The sequence below is a fragment of the Drosophila pseudoobscura genome, chromosome 4, assembly GCF_009870125.1.
Source record: "Drosophila pseudoobscura strain MV-25-SWS-2005 chromosome 4, UCI_Dpse_MV25, whole genome shotgun sequence".
Taxonomy (NCBI): domain Eukaryota; kingdom Metazoa; phylum Arthropoda; class Insecta; order Diptera; family Drosophilidae; genus Drosophila; species Drosophila pseudoobscura.
This window is the reverse complement of record NC_046681.1, coordinates 24,790,783-24,813,741: the sequence shown is the minus strand read 5'-3', so window position 1 is coordinate 24,813,741 and position 22,959 is coordinate 24,790,783. Positions and strand designations below refer to the sequence as shown.

Below are 22,959 nucleotides of genomic sequence, written 5' to 3'. Positions count from 1 at the left end.
CACAGGATATGTGGTCGAAAAACCAAAAAATTGAAATCGAAAAACAAACGCGAACAACAATTTGGAACTCTGAAATATTTACTCTATATTTTGATAGTAAAAATGATTATATTTTGATACTACAAATTATTATATTTTGATACTAGAATACACACAGATGTCTAATTATTTTTATTGATAACGAATGGGCCAGTTAGTTCTGTACATTTTGGGTATACGCAGGATGATTCGTATGATACGCAGTGTAGAACCTTGTAGCTTATTATTCCCCATTAAAACCTCTTGGCTCAGAGTTGGTTGGAACAACGTACAAATTCTTTTATTTAAATAATACATGTTTGCATTGGAAATATCTGTAAAACTAAAGATGAAATCTTGAATACCTTTCTCTCGGGGGATTTTATACAGCTGCGAGTATATCTAAAAGAATTGTTAGTTGGGGTCCATTTTCCAAGCGGGGAATTGGGATATCCAAATCAGCATTTTGCTGGACCCTTTTGGAGACCTACCCCATTCTGATTCAGGAAAATAATTAAACATCTTTGTGTACTTTAGTATCAAAATATAATCACGAGTAATATAATTATTAGTAACAAAATATATTTTTATCAGTCACACATCTGAACGTGTACCCGATGAACACAGTCTTTATTTTCCGATTGCCGAATACTAGAAAGAAGATACATTTTATTCCAATTTGGCAAACCTAAAACCATTTATACTTACAGTGTCGAACAAAGTATTGGTTCTACTTGCGAGTCTTCTCGGGGCCCTGAGATCCATTCCCGTATTTATGTAGGGGTGTGTAAAAAACTATCCGAAGAAGCCGTGTTGTACCCGATTGTGCCACCACAGTTTACAGCCGTAAGTTTTGTAGTTTTTTTTTGCCAGGTATTTATGAATATGGACCTAGAAAAAAGTGAAATTTGTATCTATTCAACCTAAAACCCAAATTTATGCTTACGTAGAGTGCCCGTATTTATGTAGGTTTGTGTAGAAAAACTATCCGAAGAAGCCGTGTTGTACCTTATTGACCCGCCACAGTTTACAGCCGTATGATTTGTAGTTTTTTTTTTTGCCAGGTATGTATGATGTGAACCTAGAAAAAAGTTAAATTTGTATCTATTCAACCTAAAAGCGAAATGTATGCTTACTCTTCGCGTGCGTCTCTTGTTGAACAATCAATAGATGTGTATCTTGGAGAAGTATTTTTATGCCTTGTGTATCTTGGAGAAGTATTATTATGTTGTATCTTATCACTAACCATACAGTATACTGTATGGTTAGTGACCTTATTCACTTTATGCTTAACTTTAAAAACTAAAAAAAAAACAAATCACTTTTATGCTTAAACCTAATTGAAAAAAAAAACCGAAATAGATATTTTTCAAAATTTAGAAATTTAGAATTTTATTTTTATGTGGTTAACTTCCGACAGTCCGAACTATACTGATATTTTTCCAGTATTCTCACACGACATCGAACTTGACATTTGGGGTTTTGTGGGGCATGGATTGCTTGTTTCAGTTTTTCTTTCGAATTATTGCGTTGATTCGTATTTTTATGAACAGAGACAGTTTTCGGTAATAATTCCGTTTTACCGATAATTCAAGTCGATAAAGTCGCTGGGCATTGTTATCCTCAGAAGTTACTCAAGCAGAGAGCATCTTGAAGAAGAGGCCTAAAACATGTCTCGCAAGTCCCGACCGCCGTGGACCCTGAGTACGCGGGGGGATGGACTGATCGCTCCGTTGGCCCGTCTGTCGATGGTTCCATAAACCATTTTGTGGTACAAATTATGTACGATTGGAATTGGTATTGTTGCAAGCTCATTGGGCTGTGAATTGGGGTAATATATAAAGAACTGAATTCTTTAGAGCACTACTTTCAAGTGTTGTTTAGACTAGAGTTCATATATGGAGTGAAGGACTGATAGGTCCACCCTTCAAAGCGTGAAACATTTTGCAAACCTTTTTGAAATATTCCGCTTGCTGGCGTTGAGAGACCGACCCATATATGTACTTTTTGCCTCTATTTCGTTTTTTTTCTGGCAGCAATTTTTCAGGTGTTGCGAAATCGGCTTTCCCGGTTAACAGAATCAACTTGGTAACGGAATTAACAGGAACGAATGGCTGGCACAAAAACCAGCACAAACAGACCCGATCTATAGAGGGTGGAGGGGGTGGTGGGTGGCGGGTGGTGGGCGGTGGGCGGTGAGGTGCGGTCCGGATGCAAAATGCAAAATCGAATAATCGAAGGGCTCTCAAAAACGAAGGCAGCGAGCGTAAAGCGTGTAAAAAGCCTCCACAAACTCAATCAATCAACGGATGGAATAAAGCGCGTATACGCAGTGTTGTCCGTGCGATGCCAAAGTAACAAATGAACACACACACACACACACAGCGCAAACATAGATACGTAGTACGTACGGACAAGGACACACACAGAGACAGACTCAGGTTGTTAGTCGCTTGTTTCGCACTGCTTGCCCAAATACCACAAAATCTATTTCGATTCGCAATCAAAATCCCAAATTCCATTTGTACTATGACGAGTCCAGGCCGGACTACAGCCCGGACTACTGCCACTGCTGCCACTACGGCCGTACGAAAGGGGCATGGAATGGAATGGAATGGAATGCGTGCTCGTCGCGTGTGTGCGTGGAGTAGGCCGGCAATGGACGGGGACAGGGAAATCGTGGCCAACTTGTGCTTGAGTGCTTTCGTTTGTATTTAGTGGCGGACTTAAAAATACAGAAGCCTCCGACCGGATCCCGCTCCGGTTGCGTACACGGCTCTAGCTCCTGCCGTACCCATACCCCTGCCACCGGCTGCACCCACAAAGGCCGTGGCCACAAAACGCATCCGGCACTGACGTTGAACGATGAGCCGCCGCTGAATGTTGAGCGCTCTCTCTTTCTCTCGCTTTCTCTCTGTCTCTCTCTGCCATGTCCATTTCCCAGTCTCCAATGCCTTCTCTGGTTCCTGCTCCACTAGTTTTCGTCCATTCAGCTGCCATGTTTTCCAATTTTCGGCGCACTGCGTTGCATTCAGATTCATTCGATTGCAAGTTGCAACTAGAACCACAACAACAACAACAACAACAAAAACAACAGTAGCAGGAAAATCGTCGCTCGCTTTTCTCGAAATTTAGTCATTGTTCGCGAAATTGCTTATAAACGCGGCTCGTGTCCAGACCAATCCACTCCTTCCCGTAACCACGCTCAATCTGACCCGCCATGTCGACGCTTTAGTCAGGATATAGACGGAGGTTAGAGAATTATTGGTACGGTGGAGCTCCGCTTTGGCTTTGGCTTTGGCTTTGGCGTTGCCGTTGGCTTGGCGGTTGGACAACCGCAGAGAGCCGCTTTTTGATCGTCCGGCACTAAAGTAAAAATATTATTGCACTCCCGCGGAGGCCACCCCGTTCCCCACCACGGTCCCATAGTGGGTCAAAAACACAACCAGGTCTACGCCAAGCCCCACCCCCTCCGCTCTTCCACTGGGCAGCCTTTTGTGCCTCATCGCGGGTTCGGTTACTGGGAAATTTTGTGATTTTACAAAACGATTGAGTGGAAGAACCACTGAAGTTTACACCTCCCAAAATAAATGCAGACTTGTGCAGAATTCAGTGGAAACTTGATACGGAGGAGTGATACGGCTTAGGGAGAGCATCGTTAATTTCTTAGGAACCTAAAATATACAAAAACGCTAGCTACGATCAAAAAAATGATTATAAGAAGCAATAAAATGGTCATGTGCATGGCTCACCCCCCAAGAGGAGACCGGAGACTCGAGTGAGTCTTCTGCAGCACAGAAGGTCTCGAAGTCTTGGCCGAGCTATCCGCCATGAAGGCTTTAATCATAGCCCCTCGGAAAGGTGATACCACTCTGTTAGATAAAGAGATCAAACACTCAAAGCATTCGAAGACTTGCATTTCGATAAAACGGAATTATTACAGAATAACGTCTCTGTTCATAAAAATACGAATCAACGCAAAATTCAAAAGAAAAACTGAAACAAGCAATCCATGCCCCACAAAACCCCAAATGTCAAGTTCGATGTTGTGTGAGAATACTGGAAAAATATCAGTATAGTTCGGAGTGTCGGAAGTTAAACACATAAAAATAAAATTCTAAATTTCTAAATTTTGAAAAATATCTATTTCGGTTTTTTTTTCAATTAGGTTTAAGCATAAAAGTGATTTGTTTTTTTTTAGTTTTTAAAGTTAAGCATAAAGTGAATAAGGTCACTAACCATACAGCTTCGGACTTGGTTTGAGCCTCCGTTTGGTCAGCTGTCTTGGTCATCAGCTTACGACGTGAAGCTCGGCGGCGAGGCATCTTTCCTTCTATAGGGCTACTACGATGAACGTTAGTTTGAACTTGATTTTTTTTCAATATATTCTTCAAAAATATTTTTGTATTATTACTGCCGATTGAATTATTTATTTTGTTTAACCTTTCCGTCTCTACTGTATACTGTATGGTTAGTGATAAGATACAACATAATAATACTTCTCCAAGATACACATCTATTGATTGTTTAACAAGAGCCGCCAGCATAGAGTAAGCATAAATTTCGCTTTTAGGTTGAATTAATAGATCAAAATTTAACTTTTTTCTAGGTCCATATTCATAAATACCCGTCCAAAAACAAACCACAAAACATACAAAACTACAAACATATACTTCAGTTTTCCGCTTTTCTACACAAACCTACATAAATACGGGCACTCTACGTAAGCATAAATTTGGGTTTTAGGTTGAATAGATACAAATTTAACTTTTTTCTAGGTCCATATTCATAAATACTTGGCAAAATACCTGTGGTGGCACAATGAGGTACAACACGGCTTCTTCGGATAGTTTTTACACACCCCTACATAAATACGGGCAATCTGAGGGATCTGAGGGCTCCGAAAAGACTCGCAAGTAGAACCAATACTTTGTTCGACACTGTAAGTATAAATGGTTTTAGGTTTGCCAAATTGGAATAAAATGTATCTTCTCTCTAGGATTCGGCTATCGGAAAATATAGACTGTGTTCATCGGGTACACGTTCAGATGTGTGACTGGATAAAAATATATTTTGTTACTAATAATTATATTACTCGTGATTATATTTTGATACTAAAGTACATAAAGATGTTTAATTATTTGCCTGAATCAGAATGGGGTAGGTCTCCAAAAGTTTCCAGCAAAATGCTGATTTGGATATCCCAATTCCCCGCTTGGAAAATGTACCCCAACTAAGAATTCTTTTAGATATACTCGCAGCTGTGTAAAATCCCCCGAGAGAAAGGTATTCAAGATTTCATCTTTAGTTTTACAGATATTTCCAATGCAAACATGTGTTATTTAAATAAAAGAATTTGTACGTTGTTCCAACCAACTCTGAGCCAAGAGGTTTTCATGGGGAATAATAAGCTACAAGGTTCTACACTGCGTATCATACGAATCATCCTTCGTATACCCAAAGTGTACAGAACTAACTGGCCTATTCGCTATCAATAAAAATAATTAGACATCTGTGTGTATTCTAGTATCAAAATATAATAATTTTTAGTATCAAAATATAATAATTTGTAGTATCAAAATATAAACATTTTTAGTATCAAAATATAGAGTCAATATTTGCATTTCAGAGTTCGAAATTGTTGTTTGCGTTTGTTTCTCGATTTTAATTTTTTGGTTTTTCGACCAAAAATGTGCAACTATTGGATTGCGAATAGTTTTTAATTTCCGATGTCTTTGCATATCTTGTGGAATCCGTGTCACTCCCTGGGAAACGTAGTGTCCTGCCCAGACGATTGTCGAGCCGTGTATCAGCCGTGTATCAGCCGTGTATAAGCCGTGTGGTGATATCTGCTGCCTAGAAAAAGTTAAAATTTAAGTAAACAAAAACTTTACCACCACAACACCATTTATGCTTACACTGTGTTCGAAATGTATAAGTATACCTCGCTGACCCTGAGCACCGTTGTGATGAAATGTTTCAAATGGTATAAAGTGTGGTTTTTTATTTTTTTTTCACTTTTTGGTTTTTTTATAAAAAAAATAATCACTTTATGCTTAAACCTAAGTGGAAAAAAACGAAATAAATATTCCTAGAAACTTAGAATTTTTAAAATTTTATTTTTTTGTGTTTTACACCGCACGCTCCTGACTATACTGATATTTTTCCAGTATTCTCACACAACATCGAATTTGACATTTGGGGTTTTGTGGGGCATGGATTGCTTGCTCAATATTTACTTCGGGACTTCGGGACTTGGGGGCAATATTTTATTCTCCTGGGCAGTAGGCTGTGCTTGTTCACTCCGATCAAACACGAATCAGTCTTCATGATGGCCCATTCGATCAGCTAATGTCGGCATCCGTTCCTGGATGTGGTCGGTAATCTTTTAGCACGAATAAGAGTTATGGAAAAAGTGGCATTGCGACAGTGCGTATCATACGAATCAGGTTGGGGCATGGCGCAGGTTTGTTTCTCCCAAAGAATTCGCTGAATAATGTCCATCCCTTGTCCAGTGTCCTGGGATGGAGGCGACGCGACGCGACGCTGCTGGGCCATTGTCCGGCTGCTAATTTATCGGGATAATTGCCAAATGACCAAATGGGGAGGGGAGTGGTGGAAGGAGCAGAGCCAAGACCAGGAGCAGGAGCAGGAGCACGACTGGTCGTGGGCCAGTAAAGTGATCTTTGGGTGCCCATATTGTACTCATATGAGCCGAACAAGCGAAGCGAGTGAGCCAGGGGTTGGCTGGCGTACATGTAGATATGTTTATCTTTATTATTCTTCCTTGTTTCTTCTAGAAATCGTATGGAGGCCAAACTTAATTAAATGGTTTCTAAATGGATTTAATTATCAGCTTAAATTTCAAAGAGGAGGCGTCCTCTTTATACTTCTGAGAACTGTTCAGAGATTGCTCCATAACTGACAACATTCGCAACATTCTTAGCATGTGCTATAAATATCTTCGTATATCTTGACACCCCATGCGAGTGGCGAGTGTGGCGAGTGTGGCGAGTGTGGCGGAGGTATGACATCAAGCACAGTCGGTGGAAGGGAGAGTATATGGCCTAAGCGCGGACTGGCTGACATTGTTATAAAAGTGCAAACAAACATGGCCAGCAGGGTGGGAAGGGAGGTAGGTAGGGAGTGGACCTGGCCTAAACGAACCCAACCAAACCGAACCGAGGGAAAACGAGCCCAGCCGAGGCCCCGACTTGACCAGAAGAGACTTGAGGCAGGAGCAGTGGCCGCAGACATATTCGATGAGGAAACGCGCTATTTTTCCGAGGCAACCCTGGACCACCCACCAGGCCCCTAGCCAACCCACCCACCCACTGGAGGAGAAAGCAGAGAGAGAGAGCAGACAATGCTCTGGACAGGGCGGGAAATTATGAAGCCGAAGACGGCTGCAAGGAAGGGGGGGAGGTGGTAGTGGGGAGGGGAGGTGAGGGGGAAAGTGTACAGGACACCGCCGACCTGTGGCCGCCGAAAGGCGGAGAGAGAAAAGACAGCAAAAATAACAAAAGTGGAGGAGAAAAAGGAAAAAAAAAAAAATGAGAAACCGTGTGGTCCGCTGGCTCGGCAAAATAAATCGCTGGACATAAAAACGGAGCAGTGCAAGTGAGACAGAAGAAGGAGAAGGAAGAGCACGACGAAGAAGTAGCTGGAGAAGAGAAAGAGAAAGGAGCGTGAGGTGAGGTGAGAGCGAGAGCGAGAGCGAGCGAGAGGGCCAAGCAAGCGCCAAACAGGAATAAAAAATTGAATGAAATATTTTTATAACCACACAGAAAGAGAGAGAGAGGGAGAGAAAGAAACATAGAGATAGAAAGAGAAAGACAGATTGAGAAATGGGAGAAATATAAAGAGTGCGAGAGAGGGAGAGAGAGAGAGATGGCGAGCAGTTGAAGGATATTGATGGGGCGCAACAGTAAAAAGGAAAAGAAAAAGGAAAAAAAGAACCCACCAACTTGCTTATCAAATATGAAGGAACCGAAAGTGGGTCGAGGCTGGGCTGTGGGAGGGTCGGGCATCATAAAACCCATGAGCTCACCTGGCCGAGACAGAGACAGAGACAGAGAGAGAGCGAAAGAAAGAGAGAAAGAGAGAGAGAGAGAGCGAGAGAAAGGAGCTCAGAGAAAGCTGTAACTGGAGGCGGCTCACCCAAGGGTAGTTGTTGGGTCGAAAGTTTTATGGATGCCCCATCGGACGACAGGTGGTCAGAGGCACGCCCACACCCACACCCACAACCTGCTCCTAGATTCCCCAGCCCCCTCTCTCTCTCTCTCTCTGCCCCTGGTCATATAACGGTACATTGTGTTAGGGGTGTGGCAGTGGGTGGCACGGCACACGTGCGGATAATAAAAAATGTTTTACTTTTCAATCGACCAATAATATGGCGTTCAATGGACAGGCCAAACGTGCAAAACCCATCAGAATGGAATGGATCCAAGTTTTTTCCAGAGAGCGAGTAAAGGAGAGAGGGAGAGAGAGAGAGAGGGACAGAGTGGGACACACATACACCCACGTACGAGGTTCAATCATCGTTAAAAAGAATTTCATTTTGAAAAATGCCAGAACTTCAATAAATTATATTGGCAGGACTCCCCCCCCCAGGATGACCTCTTGCCATCCCATCACCCAAGGATGTGGGCGGCAGGCGGCGGACTCTGTGGTCTGCCGCTCGACTTGCTGGCACCTTCGCTATCATAACCACAACACAAAAGGAAATGTGAAATGTGGAAATGGGGAAATGGAAAGGACAACCCACATTGCCATTGCCAGCTATTTTTTTTGTTGGTATTCCCAGTCGCATCCGTAAGATATCTCTGGGTGCGGACAGGTGAATCAGGTCAATGGAGGAGCAGGGGGGGGGGGGGGGTGGCCATTGTGTCCGGCACGAGGATGGGCTCTGGGTAGCCAGAGCCAATGGCATTCTGAAGCATCAGCGTCTCCAGCTGCCCGCTCGATGGTTATTGGTTCGCGTTGCAATAATATAATATACACAGACATGCACAGATACTCCCACATCTGTGTGTGTGTGTATGAAATAAAAATTGTGAAATAAAAACAAGAAAGAACCGAGAAAGAGCTGCAAAAAACTATCAAGCAAGCGAGCAGCAGCTCGAAGGGCGGGGGTGGGGGTGGGGAGGGGGGACTGGGGCTGAGCAGCAGATTTTAACTCAACTTTGTTGCAACGCGACAGTTTTTTTTTTTTGTTCTCTCTCGCAGCTGCCGTGGAAGGAAACCCCAGAAGGAGTCGAGCTTGTGGGGAGCAGTAAATGGGGTCGCCGCGGAGGAGGTGGCTCGCCATTGTCATAATGACGTGCATTCCAGGGCGTGGCCCGCCCCGCCCCCACTTGCACTTGGATATTGATTGCAGATCCTTTTGTGCCGTTGTCGCCTCCGACCGAGACACGGCATTCGCTAATTAAGTCATGGAATGCCGAGGTTCACGGCAACCAAAGCTACACTGAAAGAAACGGTGGCAGATCTTGTAAGGCACCTACTTCAGGCTGGAGTAAGCTCGGCCTCAGACATTTGTAGACCCGGTTTCCCCCTTATCCGGGGAAATATATCAGCAAATATGCCTTCTATTGGTAGCTGGGTTCGGTCTTTGCTTTTCAACACTGCTCCCAGGGTTGCAATGTGTGGCGGGGGGCAACCCTACTGACAGATTATGTAGAGTCGCTATATAAATATTTCTTTGAATTATACTCCATTTTCCATGACAAATTGAAGGCGGAACTTCTAAGCGAACACCTGTATTATAGAACTTTTATCGTATTATCTATTCGGTTGAATATATTCGTATGTTCCATAACCATATGTAAATACTATAATACCAGAACCTTCAGAGTGTTAAGGCCTGGCCCTCGCCTCCACTGCAAAGCCAAAACTAATCCAACAAAATGGATTTGCTCTGCCGTATGCCAAGAGCCGAGGAAAACAGCAGGCAATTGATTAGTTCATCATTGGTTCTGCCGAAAGCCGAACCTGAGCCAAAATGAAGCTGCTGCTGCTCTTCTGGATGCTGTGTGGAGCGTGCGCTGTCAACGTGGCCGAGGCAGAGCCCTGCGATCAGCCGCCGGGTGTGAAGGGAGTGTGTAGGATGGTGTTGCCCAGATATACCTACAAAAAAGCCGAAAACGAATGCGAAACGTTCTTCTATGGAGGCTGCAACGGCAATGAAAATCGGTTCGAGACCCTAGAAGAGTGCACCAAGACCTGCGTGAAGCCTGCGTGAAGCGTGCGTGAAGCCTGCGTGAAGCGTGCGTGAAGCGTTCGTGAAGCCTGCGTGAAGCGTGCGTGAAGCCTGCGTGAAGCCTGCGCGGTAGCTAATAAGCTTTTTGATAGACAAATAAACTGGTGTCCTGTTTAGCTCTTTCGTTATCCACAGCAAGAAATCCGCAAGGGCTGGGTTGGAGAGTCATTGTGCCTTCGTTAGGCTCTTCCCAGGCGATTAGCTCCATCCTCGCGAGATCTGGATTCCCCAAAAGCTAATCAGGCAAATCAAACCGAATTTGCGAGCAAAATCCGTCAAAGTCAGAGGCGTTTGGCCCGCGGCAGGCCATTAGCCTGGCCCATAACGGTATACGCTCCCACATGTCAGCCGATTGTCCTCGAGGCGCACTCTGGCATTGTCATCATCATCATGCACGTCAGCAGGGGAGATCGAACGAGTTGGCGGAAATCTGATACCCCAGGACAAAAAAAAAAACGCGTCAAACTTTGGCTCCAAAGGGTGGAGAGGGGCGGGCGGGGGGTTGTGGGATTCTAAAAAATGTGTTGCATGTTTATTTGAAAAATCGCTAAAGGATAACTAAAGGATTCCCCTAAGGGTATTTCCCGAGCTCGAGTGATTTGTTTGCGAATTTACATACACGCAAAGGCCTCGCCGAGAGTCTCAGTGCGGAGTCACGGTGCTCGGGGGGGGGGCTCGGGGCTCGGTGGTGTCTCTGCTGAAATCCCTGGGTGTTTTCCAACTCGTTGAACAGCCCCACCCTGCCAGGCAGGGCATGGGCCTCCCTGGGCCCAAAACCCGACCCTGATCCGACTCAATACGTTGCGGCAATAATTTTGCATAAAGAATAAGTAAAAGTATCCAAATTGAATCAGTGCAAAATTGAATCCGACTGACTCTGCGCCACCCTCAGAAGGGCAGGGCAGGGCAGGGTAGGGCACGCGGTGTTAAGTGCCAAATTCAATTCACTTTCGTTTAGAGTTTACAATACGGCTCGAAAGTTGACATTTATGAGAAGGCCATTTTGTGGATTCAGTGCCTCGGGATATCGATTTCCAGCTCGTGTGTACGTGTGTGTGGGTGTGTGTGGGTGCGGGGCAACAATCCCCAAATGGCAGCATCATTAACTAACCCACCTCGTCCCCCCTACCCCCCCGGCACTCCACACAGAGTCGGTAAATAATGTAATTTATGAATTACAATTAAAAATACACAGAAAGGGAGAAGCCACGGCAGAAGGTTGAGCAGGGTAAGCCATATAAGCAAGAGAGCTATAGATACATATACATACAAATGCAGATACAGATACAGAGATACAGATATACGGATAGAGCTAGAGCCAGACGTGCCACATGAGTTCTCCCTTTGGGGGTGGATGGGGTGGGGGTTCCGTTCGTATTCCGTTCCGTTGTCTGGCAATTTTTGTGCTTTGCTCATCAGTCGTGCTCCTGCTCCTGCTCCTGGTCTTGGCTCTGCTCCTTCCACCACTCCTGCAGCTGTAATAAAACTCCCCATTTGGTCATTTGGCAATTATCCCGATAAATTAGCAGCCGGACAATGGCCCAGCAGCGTCGCGTCGCCTCCATCCCAGGACACTGGACAAGGGATGGACATTATTCAGCGAATTCTTTGGGAGAAACAAACCTGCGCCATGCCCCAACCTGATTCGTATGATACGCACTGTCGCAATGCCACTTTTTCCATAACTCTTATTCGTGCTAAAAGATTACCGACCACATCCAGGAACGGATGCCGACATTAGCTGATCGAATAGGCCATCATAAAGACTGATTCGTGTTTGATTGGAGTGAACAAGCACAGCCTACTGCCCAGGAGAATAAAATATCCCCCCCAAGTCACGAAGTCCCGAAGTAAATATTGAGCAAGCAATCCATGCCCCACAAAACCCCAAATGTCAAATTCGATGTTGTGTGAGAATACTGGAAAAATATCAGTATAGTCAGGAGCGTGCGGAGTGAAACACAAAAAAATAAAATTTTAAAAATTCTAAGTTTCTAGGAATATTTATTTCGGTTTTTTTCAATTAGGTTTAAGCATAAAGTGATTATTTTTTTTATAAAAAAACCAAAAAGTAAAAAAAAAATAAAAAACCACACTTTATACCATTTGAAACATTTCATCACAACGGTGCTCAGGGTCAGCGAGGTATACGTATACATTTCGAACACAGTGTAAGCATAAATGGTGTTGTGGTGGTAAAGTTTTTGTTTATTTAAATTTTAACTTTTTCTAGGCAGCAGATATCACTACACGGCTGATACACGGCTCGACAATCGTCTGGGCAGGACACTACGTTTCCCAGGGAGTGACACGGATGCCACAGGATATGTGGTCGAAAAACCAAAAAATTGAAATCGAAAAACAAACGCGAACAACAATTTGGAACTCTGAAATATTTACTCTATATTTTGATACTAAAAATGATTATATTTTGATACTAAAAATTATTATATTTTAATACTAGAATACACACAGATGTCTAATTATTTTTATTGATAGCGAATGGGCCAGTTAGTTCTGTACATTTTGGGTATACGAAGGATGATTCGTATGATACGCAGTGTAGAACCTTGTAGCTTATTATTCCCCATGAAAACCTCTTGGCTCAGAGTTGGTTGGAACAACGTACAAATTCTTTTATTTAAATAACACATGTTTGCATTGGAAATATCTGTAAAACTAAAGATGAAATCTTGAATACCTTTCTCTCGGGGGATTTTATACAGCTGCGAGTATATCTAAAAGAATTCTTAGTTGGGGTCCATTTTCCAAGCGGGGAATTGGGATATACAAATCAGCATTTTGCTGGACCCTTTTAGAGTCCTACCCCATTCTGGTTCAGGCAAATAATTAAACATCTTTGTGTACTTTAGTATCAAAATATAATCACGAGTAATATAATTATTAGTAACAAAATATATTTTTATCAGTCACACATCTGAACGTGTACCCGATGAACACAGTCTTTATTTTCCGATTGCCGAATACTAGAAAGAAGATACATTTTATTCCAATTTGGCAAACCTAAAACCATTTATACTTACAGTGTCGAACAAAGTGTTGGTTCTACTTGCGAGTCTTCTCGGGGCCCTGAGATCCATTCCCGTATTTATGTAGGGGTGTGTAAAAAACTATCCGAAGAAGCCGTGTTGTACCCGATTGTGCCACCACAGTTTACAGCCGTAAGTTTTGTAGTTTTTTTTTTGCCAGGTATTTATGAATATGGACCTAGAAAAAAGTTAAATTTGTATCTATTCAACCTAAAAGCGAAATTTATGCTTACGTAGAGTGCCCGTATTTATGTAGGTTTGTGTAGAAAAACTATCCGAAGAAGCCGTGTTGTACCTTATTGACCCGCCACAGTTTACAGCCGTATGATTTGTAGTTTTTTTTTTGCCAGGTATGTATGATGTAAACCTAGAAAAAAGTTAAATTTGTATCTATTTATTCAACCTAAAAGCGAAATTTATGCTTACTCTCTGCGTGCGACTCTTGTTGAACAATCAATAGATGTGTATCTTGGAGAAGTATTTTTATGCCTTGTGTATCTTGGAGAAGTATTATTATGTTGTATCTTATCACTAACCATACAGTATACTGTATGGTTAGTGACCTTATTCACTTTATGCTTAACTTTAAAAACTAAAAAAAACAAATCACTTTTATGCTTAAACCTAATTGAAAAAAAAAAACGAAATAGATATTTTTCAAAATTTAGAAATTTAGAATTTTATTTTTATGTGGTTAACTTCCGACAATCCGAACTATACTGATATTTTTCCAGTATTCTCACACGACATCGAACTTGACATTTGGGGTTTTGTGGGGCATGGATTGCTTGTTTCAGTTTTTCTTTTGAATTTTGCGTTGATTCGTATTTTTATGAACAGAGACAGTTTTCGGTAATAATTCCGTTTAACCGATTTCAATTAATTCAAGTCGATAAAGTCGCTGGGCATTGTTATCCTCAGAAGTTACTCAAGCAGAGAGCATCTTGAAGAAGAGGCCTAAAACATGTACGCGGAGGAATATCTTAAAGAACTTATGGACCGATCGCTCCCTTGGCCCGTCTTTCGGGTAACATTTAGCCTGAAGTCGTACCCCATATGGGTTCCTTGGATAGTTACCAGTAGGTATGTACATAGGCAGCCGGGCAGAGAACACATTATGTGCAATCATAGGGATAATCCTCACAGAAGACGACTCCATTTGAGAGGGCATCGAATGGGGCACAAGACTATGAAAGACTTTGAGGCATGAAAAGCAACCTGTAACTAATTAGGCTTACGACCAAATTGAATCAGCACAATAAGAGCTTCTCAAATAAATATAACTATGTACATATGTACGTATATGGCTAGTATATAGGTGCATACATATGTGCGTGTGTTTATGTCTCACAAAGTAATACAGAAACTTTTATATCCGAGTGCCAGAGTGTGCCGCTGCTGGTGGAAACAGAAAACAGACCTTCAGCAGGGCTGTGGGGCTCTCTGGGCCAGCTCTTGGCCAATTTATTTGGCCCATTAAAATTGTATGATAAAGCGGGGCCATTAATTGTGTTGCTTAATTTTCGTTTTAACGCATTTTATCAGGCCAACGGGGGCGGAGCTCTGACCCCGCCTAGTGGACATGGAGGACTCTGGACTAATGTGCTTTCATTTGTGGCGGAAAGAAATCGATGGACTCTAGCCAAGCAGGCGCTGATACGAGGACACCAGACAGGACACTGGCAACTATCGATTGTCCTGCGTACGATACTCGTGAGGATCGACTTTCTTGGTTGCAAATAGTTGAATAACGTGGAAGAAATCGCTACAATGGGGACCTACGACAGTGAAGCCGTGTACACCTTCTTATAGATGCCTCCCCCTGAGCGCCGCAGAAATTGAATTTCATAAAGGATATTTCCAAGTCCATTACATATTTATACTGAGGCACAAAATGTGTGCGAGGCAATGACCATTGTCGAATCGCTAGAAGGGCAAACGCACACTCGTACGGACGGGTTCTACGCTCATATCTTAACGGGTTTCCTTACACATATGTACATAAACATACATATATTCCCTTATATAGGCACATGCCATATACGGTTGTGGGGGGGAGGGGGGCCTCGAGTATATATGATTTTTATTGTTATTGTTTTGTCCCTTTTATGATGTTGCACGTATGGCAGTAACTTTCCCAGCATCTTGCGGGTGGACGGGGGGCGGGGGCTACGTGTATCTGTGTCTTGGATGTATCCAAGATAAATACAAACACACACACACACACACACACACAGGAAGAAAATTCGAAAGGAAAAGGAAAAAATGAAACAATAACGAAACGAGAGACGCAGTTGAAGTTGCTCCTGAAATAAGCTCTCGTGCCATTGCCCCCACCCTCTGCCCAACCCACCCAAGCCCGCACACACACACACACACAGAGAGATATAGCCTTGTGTATACGGTTATAATTGGGTGGCATTGAGGGTGCCGCCACATCGCCCTCGGATATGCGTGGGGGGTGGCATCGCGCCTGACTTTGGATTTCACCCCCAAAAACAGTTTTCTTTTTGGTTATTTTTTCTTTGCTTTCCTTTCCTTTTCGTTGCTTTCCTCTTTGTTGATTTAAGCGACTCCCCTGCCCCTGCCCCAGCCCCTGCCCCTGCCTCAGCCCTTGCTATATGTCTCTATGTGTGCGTTTTTAAGGGCTGCTCTTGTTTGCTGACGAGTCTCCCCCCCCCCCCCCCCCCCCCCACAGCCCACAGCCCACCGCCCGCTCCGTTTCCGTTGTGTTTGTGGTTGTAATTTGAAGCCAGCAACAGCCGGGGGAGAGAGCACGGCAAGGGTTCGTTTCCGTCTCGCTAGGGGCTGGGGTCGCCATATGAAACGTTATGGATTATGATATATATACAGACATAACTTTATGCAACAAGCGCCGGCCGTTGCGCTCTGAGGCTGTCCTGTGGTTGGTCCTGCCTCTGGTGGATCCATTTCCCGATTGGCTGAGGCTTCCACTTCCACTTCCCCCTTCAAATTCATAATTCCTGTGGTTGATTTCATAATTCCACTCCAAATGGCTTTCGGGGCGAGTGCGTATGCGCAATATGCCATCAAGGCGGGTTGGAATATGGCACGGGGCGTACCCCTAGAGGAGATTATATTCAACACATTCCAAGGTGTAAATCTCAAGGATTCATTAATGATGAAATCTTGATATTCGATCTGCGTGGCATTTCTTTACCCCCAAAACAGGAGTCTCCCATTTCATTTTTATTGCTTTTTTTTTGGTGCTTTGCCTCATCGGATTATCCCCCCCGGTCTGTGCATCCCCGTTGCTGTTGTTATTGGTTTTTCCTTTTTCACTTTTTATTCTCTTTGAGCTGGACACGGATTACACTTCGTCTTGGGGTCCGTATTCGTGCCCAGAGTGCTGCTCACATGTGCATGACTTTCTTTTATATGTATTTTTCTCCTTTTTTTATTTGATGAAACTTCCGTTAGTTTTCCAGCATTTTTTTGAAAAAAAAAACCCCGTAGATTTATTATAAGCGTTCTGTCGTATGTTTGCGAGAGAGATGGGTACAGTGTGAGAGTGAGAGGGGGAGAGAGAGTGAGTCTTGCGGGGCTACGTGACTCCACACAGATCTCCGCCGCCCACGTGACTCCAGTGAGCACTCTCCCGCCCCCGTGACTCCACAGAGCACTCCCCCGCCCCCGTGACTCCACAGAACACTCCTCCTCTCACGTGACTCCATAGAGCACTGCTCCGCCCTTCCTCCCTCTAGAGGTGTGCACTTTCCAGTGTTGGCTAACGATCAGAGGGTTCCTTGAAAGACAATTAGATATTTCCAATTCTCCCCCTCTCACGTGACTCCAGTGAGCACTCCTCCGCCCACGTGACTCCATAGAGCACTCCTCTTCCGTCGTGACTCCATAGAGCACTGCTCCGCCCTCCCTTCCTCTAGAGGTGTGCACTTTCCAGTGTTGGCTAACGATCAGAGGGTTCCTTGAAAGACAATTAGGTATTTCTATGCACCCACAACACCATATACCATATAAATCCGTCTTTTGTTGACTTTTCATCAGCATAATCGATCTTTTGGAGTATCTCTTATTCTTATTTCATTTCTTTTCCACATTTTGATGGCGAAAGTGCGAGTAGAGGCAGAAAAACCTTTACGGAGCGAGGCCAAAACAAATTCGCCGCAAACTAAATGTGTTTGTGGCATTTGATATGCCCCCGGGCATCCACGACAGTTGCAACACCCACCGTTGCCGCCCCCCCCCCCCCCCCCTCAGGTGAGAGCCGCGAACAGAAGGAGACGAAGCAGAAACAGAAGCAGAAGCGGAAGTAAAAAGCGGAAAGCGGGAGCAAAAAAAATTAATTTTATCCTTTCCATTTCCGTTGTTGCTGTGTTTCGCCGTGTGCGGTTTCTCTCTCTCTCTCTCTCTCTCTCTCGCCCAGCATATGTGTGCGTGTGCGTGTGCTTGTGTGTGTGTGTGTGTGAATTTTCATCATACTACGAGTAGCATGCGGCTACATCCGCTTCCTTTTTTATTGATGCTCCTCCTTGTTCTTCCACTCCGTTGTCTCCTCCACTTTTTGCATTATTTTAACGTGTGCTTTTCTCTCTCTCCTTCTCCAGCTCGGAATAGACCCCGTACTTGTGGGTATCCAGGGTATACCGATTCGATTTGTAAGAGACTCGCTTTGCTCGTGCGTCGACCCCCGGCTCACTCGCTACGCTCGCTAATGCATTTATGAGTAAAATAGCGATGCCTCAAAGCTTTTCTATATAATAGAGACACTTCTATGATACTTCTATGATTTTTCAGCTATAAAATATCTTTATCGATTATCGATCACAAATAATGCAGAAATAAATGGATATTTACGGCGTTTTTTACTCCCAAGGTTTCTTAATAATATCTTAATAATCCCGGAAACCAAAAGAATCTTTATAGAGGGTATCCAAGTAATCTACAGTAACTTTTATATTCGATTTTTTTCGCCTTTTGTTATAAATCTTGAGGTTGAGCACTCGACTGGACGCCATTTTTTATTTTTCACCTTCGGCATCCTCTCCACCTCCACCTCCTCCCCCTCCTTCTCCTTCTCTACCCCCCTCCCAGCTGTCGCCCCAGGCAGATGGTCGAGCGTCGCTTATTTTTCAATTCTGTCAGTTCCGATGGTCAGAAAATGTCGCTGGGGAGCGCCGGCCTTTACTCAGATTGCAAAAGGTGTAGGCGGGGGGTGGCCTGGATGGATGGGGGATGGGGGCCCCACCCACAAGAGTATATGTTTTATCTGCGAAATAATTTATAGAAGACTCAACCCAAATGGACACGGCCAAAGGGTTCCATTTCCTTATTCGATTTCTCTACGTTTTGTGTTCAATACTTGCGGGTTTTTTTTCCCCATTTTAGATACCGAAATTTGAGCAGGAAGTTAGATTGTGGGAGTGGGGGTGGAGTTTTTCTCACACTTTTCGCAAAGAAACAATCTTTTGTTGTCAATGTGGGATACGGGATATGGGAAACCAAGGGAAGAAGCGAAGAATTATGTATGTATGGGTTATACATATGAGATTTAATGCAATCAAGGAGTTTTGTATACCCCATGTACCATATTACGAGCGTTGTATCTGTAAAGGTAACATCCTTCCAATCCCTTTAATCAGATTGGCACAAAATACATGTCTTGAGCATGATTAGCCTTGTCCTGGCAGACTGGAGAGTAATTAAACTGTTGTAGAATGTGCTTTAGAGATGATCATAGTTCTCCTTACCCTCCATTTGTGGCACCTTGCCTGACGAACAGCCTCTGTAGAGAGAAAGAGAGAGAGAGCTCTGCGGCAAAAGATATAACAGCTGAAGTTATTTCTGGAGCACAAGTTATTGGTTGAAAATACTGAAAGCCTGCCGGGATAAGTATAAGTCTATACAAGCACCAAAATGAGCAAAAGACTTTCAGGATGTAGCCACGACCTGTCTTCATCTACGATGCTCTTTCGTCACGCAACGTGGCAGGGATTCAACCGGCAAGGAAGGAATGGAACCCTTTTGGATGGCACGGCCTGGAGGTATAAAATTATGTGCGCAATGCTAAAATTTTAATTCCAAATTTGATTCCCAACTCCGAGCAGGGCCACAGTTTTCTTAATTTTCGCCCGGGATAAGTTTGCCGGAGCGTGTCGCATTCGGAGGGGAGGGTTAGGTGGAGGGGGGAGGCCCTATCGCGACAAAGACATCTCTGGGAAGGAAACATTTTTTGGCTTATGCCAAAATTACATCAAAAAGCGCTGCCGGAATGTAGGCAGACGTGGGCCCAGGCTCGAAAAGGATGGAGGATGGGTTGGAATGCCTGGGCGTTGCCGACTCCAAAGGAGGTTTGTGTGAAGAAATGTCTGGATTCTTGTACGAAAGTTCCAGCTTTCGAGATGGGCGGGTGGTGGAGTGATTGCTATCTTCATAATGACTTTGAAGTGTCAAACAGTTTTCGGGTATTATCAGCGGCAAGGTGAAAATTAAAATGGTACCTTCTGATGGTACCAACGGGTAGGCAGACAGAAGATATAATTATAATTTAATTGAAATGAAATTGTCGCTTAAGTCAAGTGGGGATGGATGGCCCCCTTGATTGCCCCCTGGGTTGGGCTTGGAGATGGCAAACTTTCGACACCACAGAACCGAATCAGTTTCGAATATTACTTTGGGGTGGAATCCGGGAAAGGCTTCCTAGAGTCCTCTAAAACAGCCGCAGGCCTTTGCTCCAGGCCCAGCCGAAAAGTTCGAATAAGTGAGTCAATAAAGGAGCAGACCCCGACAAGGACACAAACTATTTGCACACCAATTTAATATGCGGCACGGGCACGGGCAGGGGCAGGAACACAGCTCGGACACCATGAAGTTGCACAAACGCAGGGGGCCTGCCATAAACCCATGAACGGGAAAACAAAAAGGAAAGCAAGCTTTCGGCTGTCTTTCGACTAAAAGATACCCTCTACTTGGCGGCACTTCCGCTCTTTGGACACACCATCGCCATGAGATGTGGCTGCTGTTAGCAAAGATCGGTGGAGACTGTTCCAAAGATCTACATAAATACAACATACCCCTGGATCTGTACGATTAGCGGGTAGAAAAACGTATAAGTTTTGCCCAGGTTCGAGCAATGTCCGAGGAAAATCAATTTAATTTTTACTCATGTTCATGGGATGGAGTCCTTCAAGGACTGCCCGAGGTGGAAATTTCACTTAAGTCACTTTGAACTTTCGCAAGTTGCCATCGGAGTTGGCTCCAAAGTTACTGGTCAGTTGATTTTTCTTCCCCTCCACCCCACCCCCGAGGGAGGCACCATTCCACCATTCCACCCGATATTTACATTTTACCCCAAACCCAACGCCAGGGGAAACCCTTCGCCGAACACGATCTGAAACATCGAAGAGATGGAAACTTTTAGTCAATTTTTGAGGGTTTTTTTTCCTTCCTTGACAGTCATGATTATTAATAGAAAGGGGGGCAACATATCCACCAGATTTCAATGAATATTTGCAGATGGCCAATGAATAGGGTTACCGTCGCCATAAAAGTATCTTGGACTTAATATTTTTGCATATTCTCTTCGAGTCCTGAAAAACAAAATGGCTTGCTTGCAGTGTATGGGGAGAACGGAGATGAAATTGGAAAATCCGAACAAGAACAGGGTCGAAATGAAGAAGGGAGATGGGGGGTGGGGGTGGTGATGGGGCAGGCAGGGCGGGAAGGGCGGGAAGGGCACTTACATGACATGACAATAACTTTGACTTGACCATTCGACCGTTTCTCATATCTGGCCATCCACTACCCAGCCCGTCTCCTTGTTTGTTTGTGCTGTAGTCCTGTCGGAGGACAGACAGAAGGAGGGAGACGGAGAGACGGAGAGAGACAGATGGCACAGGTGCACACACACACAGCATACGTGTATGTACGAGTCGGACGAGTCCGTAATGCTCTTTTTTGGCTCTGATGCGATGCTTGAACAAAGAGAAATATTTATGCGTTGACCAACTTGACCGACGACCAACGACCGACGGCCCTTGAATGCCAGAAATTCCCAATTCAAATCCAATTCGAAATCTAAGCTCCGCCAAAGAAGTGGCTCTCAGGACAGGGACAGAGACACAGACTGAGACAGAGACAGAGAGGGTTGAGTCGATGCTGTCTTTATGATGAAAAATGTCCAAAATTACTTTTGCCAGCTTCTGGACCTTCTGGACTGCTGCGGCAGACACATGATGACCTTTTTGGGGCCGGCATGGTCGAAAGGGTCAGTCCGAGGCAGCTCGACTCGAGTTTCCCATTAATATTTAATAATGCGAATTGTTGATTGAAACATTTCGAATTTTCTATGACACTACTTGCAACAGCTCCTTGCCTTGCCTTGCCCCGTTTCCCCTCTCTTCCTTTTCGACAGTTGGCTAAAAGGGAGACGTGATTTTATTTGTATATCGGAAATTAAATTGGAATTATTCAGTGAGGGCTCACTCGATGGTCTTCAAGAGTCTTCCATGCATTCAAGTCTTACATTTTTTGCTTTGTAGAATGTAGCAACCTACAGTCAAATCAAATCATTTGACAGATAGATACAGGCTTACCTCGTCTTCCAATGCAACAGATGATAGGGGTCCAATCCGCATCTCCAAGGGGTCCTCTCAGGGAGAGGGAGGAGATAGATAGATACCGCTTAGACGCTTCCTTCTCCGCGTTACACTCATCCTCTGTCCCCACATATGGAACACACCCCTAGAGTTTGAGAAACTCCTTCCCCATTCTTATTCAATAAAATAAACATTCATGTTTGTGTTTAGTATCAAAATATAATTATTAGTATCCAAATATAATTATTAGTATCAAAATATAATCATTTTCAGGATCAAAATAGTCGTTAGCGTTTTTCGATTTTAATTTTTGGATTTTTCGATAAGTGAACACCAGCTAGAAAAAGGTTAAATTTAGATTAATTTGATCAACATAAAACCATCTATGCTTACATTCCACTTATTGCGAGCGACTACCTTGAAAGTCATCTTCTTTTGTCGTCGGGGGGAATGTAATGTAATTGAGAATCTAGAAAAAACAAACATTTTTGATGAATTTATTCAACGTCTAACCTAAATGTATGCTTACGTGGATTGGACTGTACAGAGTCCAGAGTACAGAGTACAGAGTACAGAGTATTAGAGTACAGATACGAAAACGTGCTTGGTTCCATCGCCTTTGTATAAACTTAACTTTTTACTTAACTATAAAAAACAAAACAAAACTAAACACAACAAAAAAAAAAACACAACAAATCACTTTTATGCTTAAATCTAAATGAAAACAAAAAAAAAACCGAAATAAATATTTTACAAAATTTAGAAATTTGGAGTTTTTATTTTATGTGTTTTACTGTCCACGCTGCTAGCAATACTGAACATTTTCCAGTATTCTCATACGATATCGAATTTGACATTGGGGCTTTGGTCGGTCATGGATTGCTGGGTTCATGTTTTTTTTCGTTTTTTATTTTTTGGGTTTTTTGAAAATATTCCCACCAAAGTAGGCACTAAATTGTCTGTTAAACGTTTTAAAATATCCCTTGTTGGGTATAACAAAACCCGAGGCCCTGAGGGTCCTCTAAGAATCGATATCGATTATGTGTTAGGGGGG

The 22,959-nt window shown here is 43.6% G+C and overlaps 2 protein-coding genes and 6 long non-coding RNA genes across 12 annotated transcripts; 4 read left to right on the top strand and 4 right to left on the bottom strand.

The window, feature by feature from the left end:
- Nucleotides 1-292: 292 nt before the first annotated feature.
- Nucleotides 293-2,077, bottom strand: LOC117184048 (uncharacterized). Its single transcript, XR_004469217.1, has 6 exons — nt 1,971-2,077; nt 1,155-1,837; nt 965-1,099; nt 727-909; nt 510-669; nt 293-420 (listed from the first exon to the last, which is right to left on the bottom strand). It is a non-coding gene; the product is annotated as an uncharacterized lncRNA (long non-coding RNA).
- Nucleotides 2,078-4,152: 2,075 nt separating this feature from the next.
- LOC117184050 (uncharacterized) lies at nt 4,153-5,142 on the top strand. The gene is made up of 5 exons (XR_004469219.1): nt 4,153-4,373; nt 4,494-4,568; nt 4,628-4,741; nt 4,797-4,960; nt 5,018-5,142. It is a non-coding gene; the product is annotated as an uncharacterized lncRNA (long non-coding RNA).
- A 797-nt stretch (nt 5,143-5,939) lies between these two features.
- Nucleotides 5,940-6,943, top strand: LOC26534069 (uncharacterized). Its single transcript, XM_033379850.1, has 3 exons — nt 5,940-6,467; nt 6,534-6,749; nt 6,819-6,943. Exons 1-3 carry the CDS (start codon nt 6,425-6,427, stop codon nt 6,941-6,943), a joined length of 384 nt encoding a protein of 127 aa, XP_033235741.1. The 5' UTR covers nt 5,940-6,424.
- Nucleotides 6,944-9,979: 3,036 nt separating this feature from the next.
- LOC6903054 (kunitz-type serine protease inhibitor-like) lies at nt 9,980-10,395 on the top strand. The gene has a single exon (XM_002132742.3). The coding sequence runs from the start codon at nt 10,022-10,024 to the stop codon at nt 10,259-10,261; it is 240 nt and encodes a 79-aa protein (XP_002132778.2). The 5' UTR covers nt 9,980-10,021; the 3' UTR covers nt 10,262-10,395.
- Nucleotides 10,396-12,228: 1,833 nt separating this feature from the next.
- LOC26533351 (uncharacterized) lies at nt 12,229-12,747 on the top strand. Its single transcript, XR_001451202.2, has 2 exons — nt 12,229-12,450; nt 12,513-12,747. It is a non-coding gene; the product is annotated as an uncharacterized lncRNA (long non-coding RNA).
- On the bottom strand, nt 12,612-14,177 carry LOC117184049 (uncharacterized). Its single transcript, XR_004469218.1, has 5 exons — nt 13,756-14,177; nt 13,563-13,696; nt 13,324-13,507; nt 13,107-13,266; nt 12,612-13,017 (listed from the first exon to the last, which is right to left on the bottom strand). It is a non-coding gene; the product is annotated as an uncharacterized lncRNA (long non-coding RNA).
- A 4,734-nt stretch (nt 14,178-18,911) lies between these two features.
- Nucleotides 18,912-21,704, bottom strand: LOC117184187 (uncharacterized). The gene is made up of 3 exons (XR_004469432.1): nt 21,051-21,704; nt 19,059-19,093; nt 18,912-18,999 (listed from the first exon to the last, which is right to left on the bottom strand). It is a non-coding gene; the product is annotated as an uncharacterized lncRNA (long non-coding RNA).
- Nucleotides 21,705-22,218: 514 nt separating this feature from the next.
- On the bottom strand, nt 22,219-22,726 carry LOC26532862 (uncharacterized). 5 transcript variants are annotated; one of them, XR_004469482.1, is made up of 4 exons: nt 22,660-22,726; nt 22,435-22,550; nt 22,299-22,374; nt 22,219-22,242 (listed from the first exon to the last, which is right to left on the bottom strand). It is a non-coding gene; the product is annotated as an uncharacterized lncRNA (long non-coding RNA). The 5 variants fall into 5 exon arrangements; XR_004469483.1 differs by having other exon boundaries at nt 22,700-22,717; XR_004469481.1 differs by having other exon boundaries at nt 22,435-22,570; nt 22,700-22,714.
- Between the last annotated feature and the right edge of the window lie 233 nt (nt 22,727-22,959).

Bases quoted from the DNA above. Each gene is read 5' to 3' on its own strand.
- LOC26534069 (XM_033379850.1), top strand. From the start codon at position 6,425: ATGGAAAAAGTGGCATTGCGACAGTGCGTATCATACGAATCAG. The intron at 6,468-6,533 runs GTTGGGGCATGG...TCCCTTGTCCAG, and splicing joins GTGCGTATCATACGAATCAG to TGTCCTGGGATGGAGGCGAC. The intron at 6,750-6,818 runs GTGAGCCAGGGG...TGTTTCTTCTAG, and splicing joins GAGCCGAACAAGCGAAGCGA to AAATCGTATGGAGGCCAAAC.
- LOC6903054 (XM_002132742.3), top strand. From the start codon at position 10,022: ATGAAGCTGCTGCTGCTCTTCTGGATGCTGTGTGGAGCGTGCGCTGTC.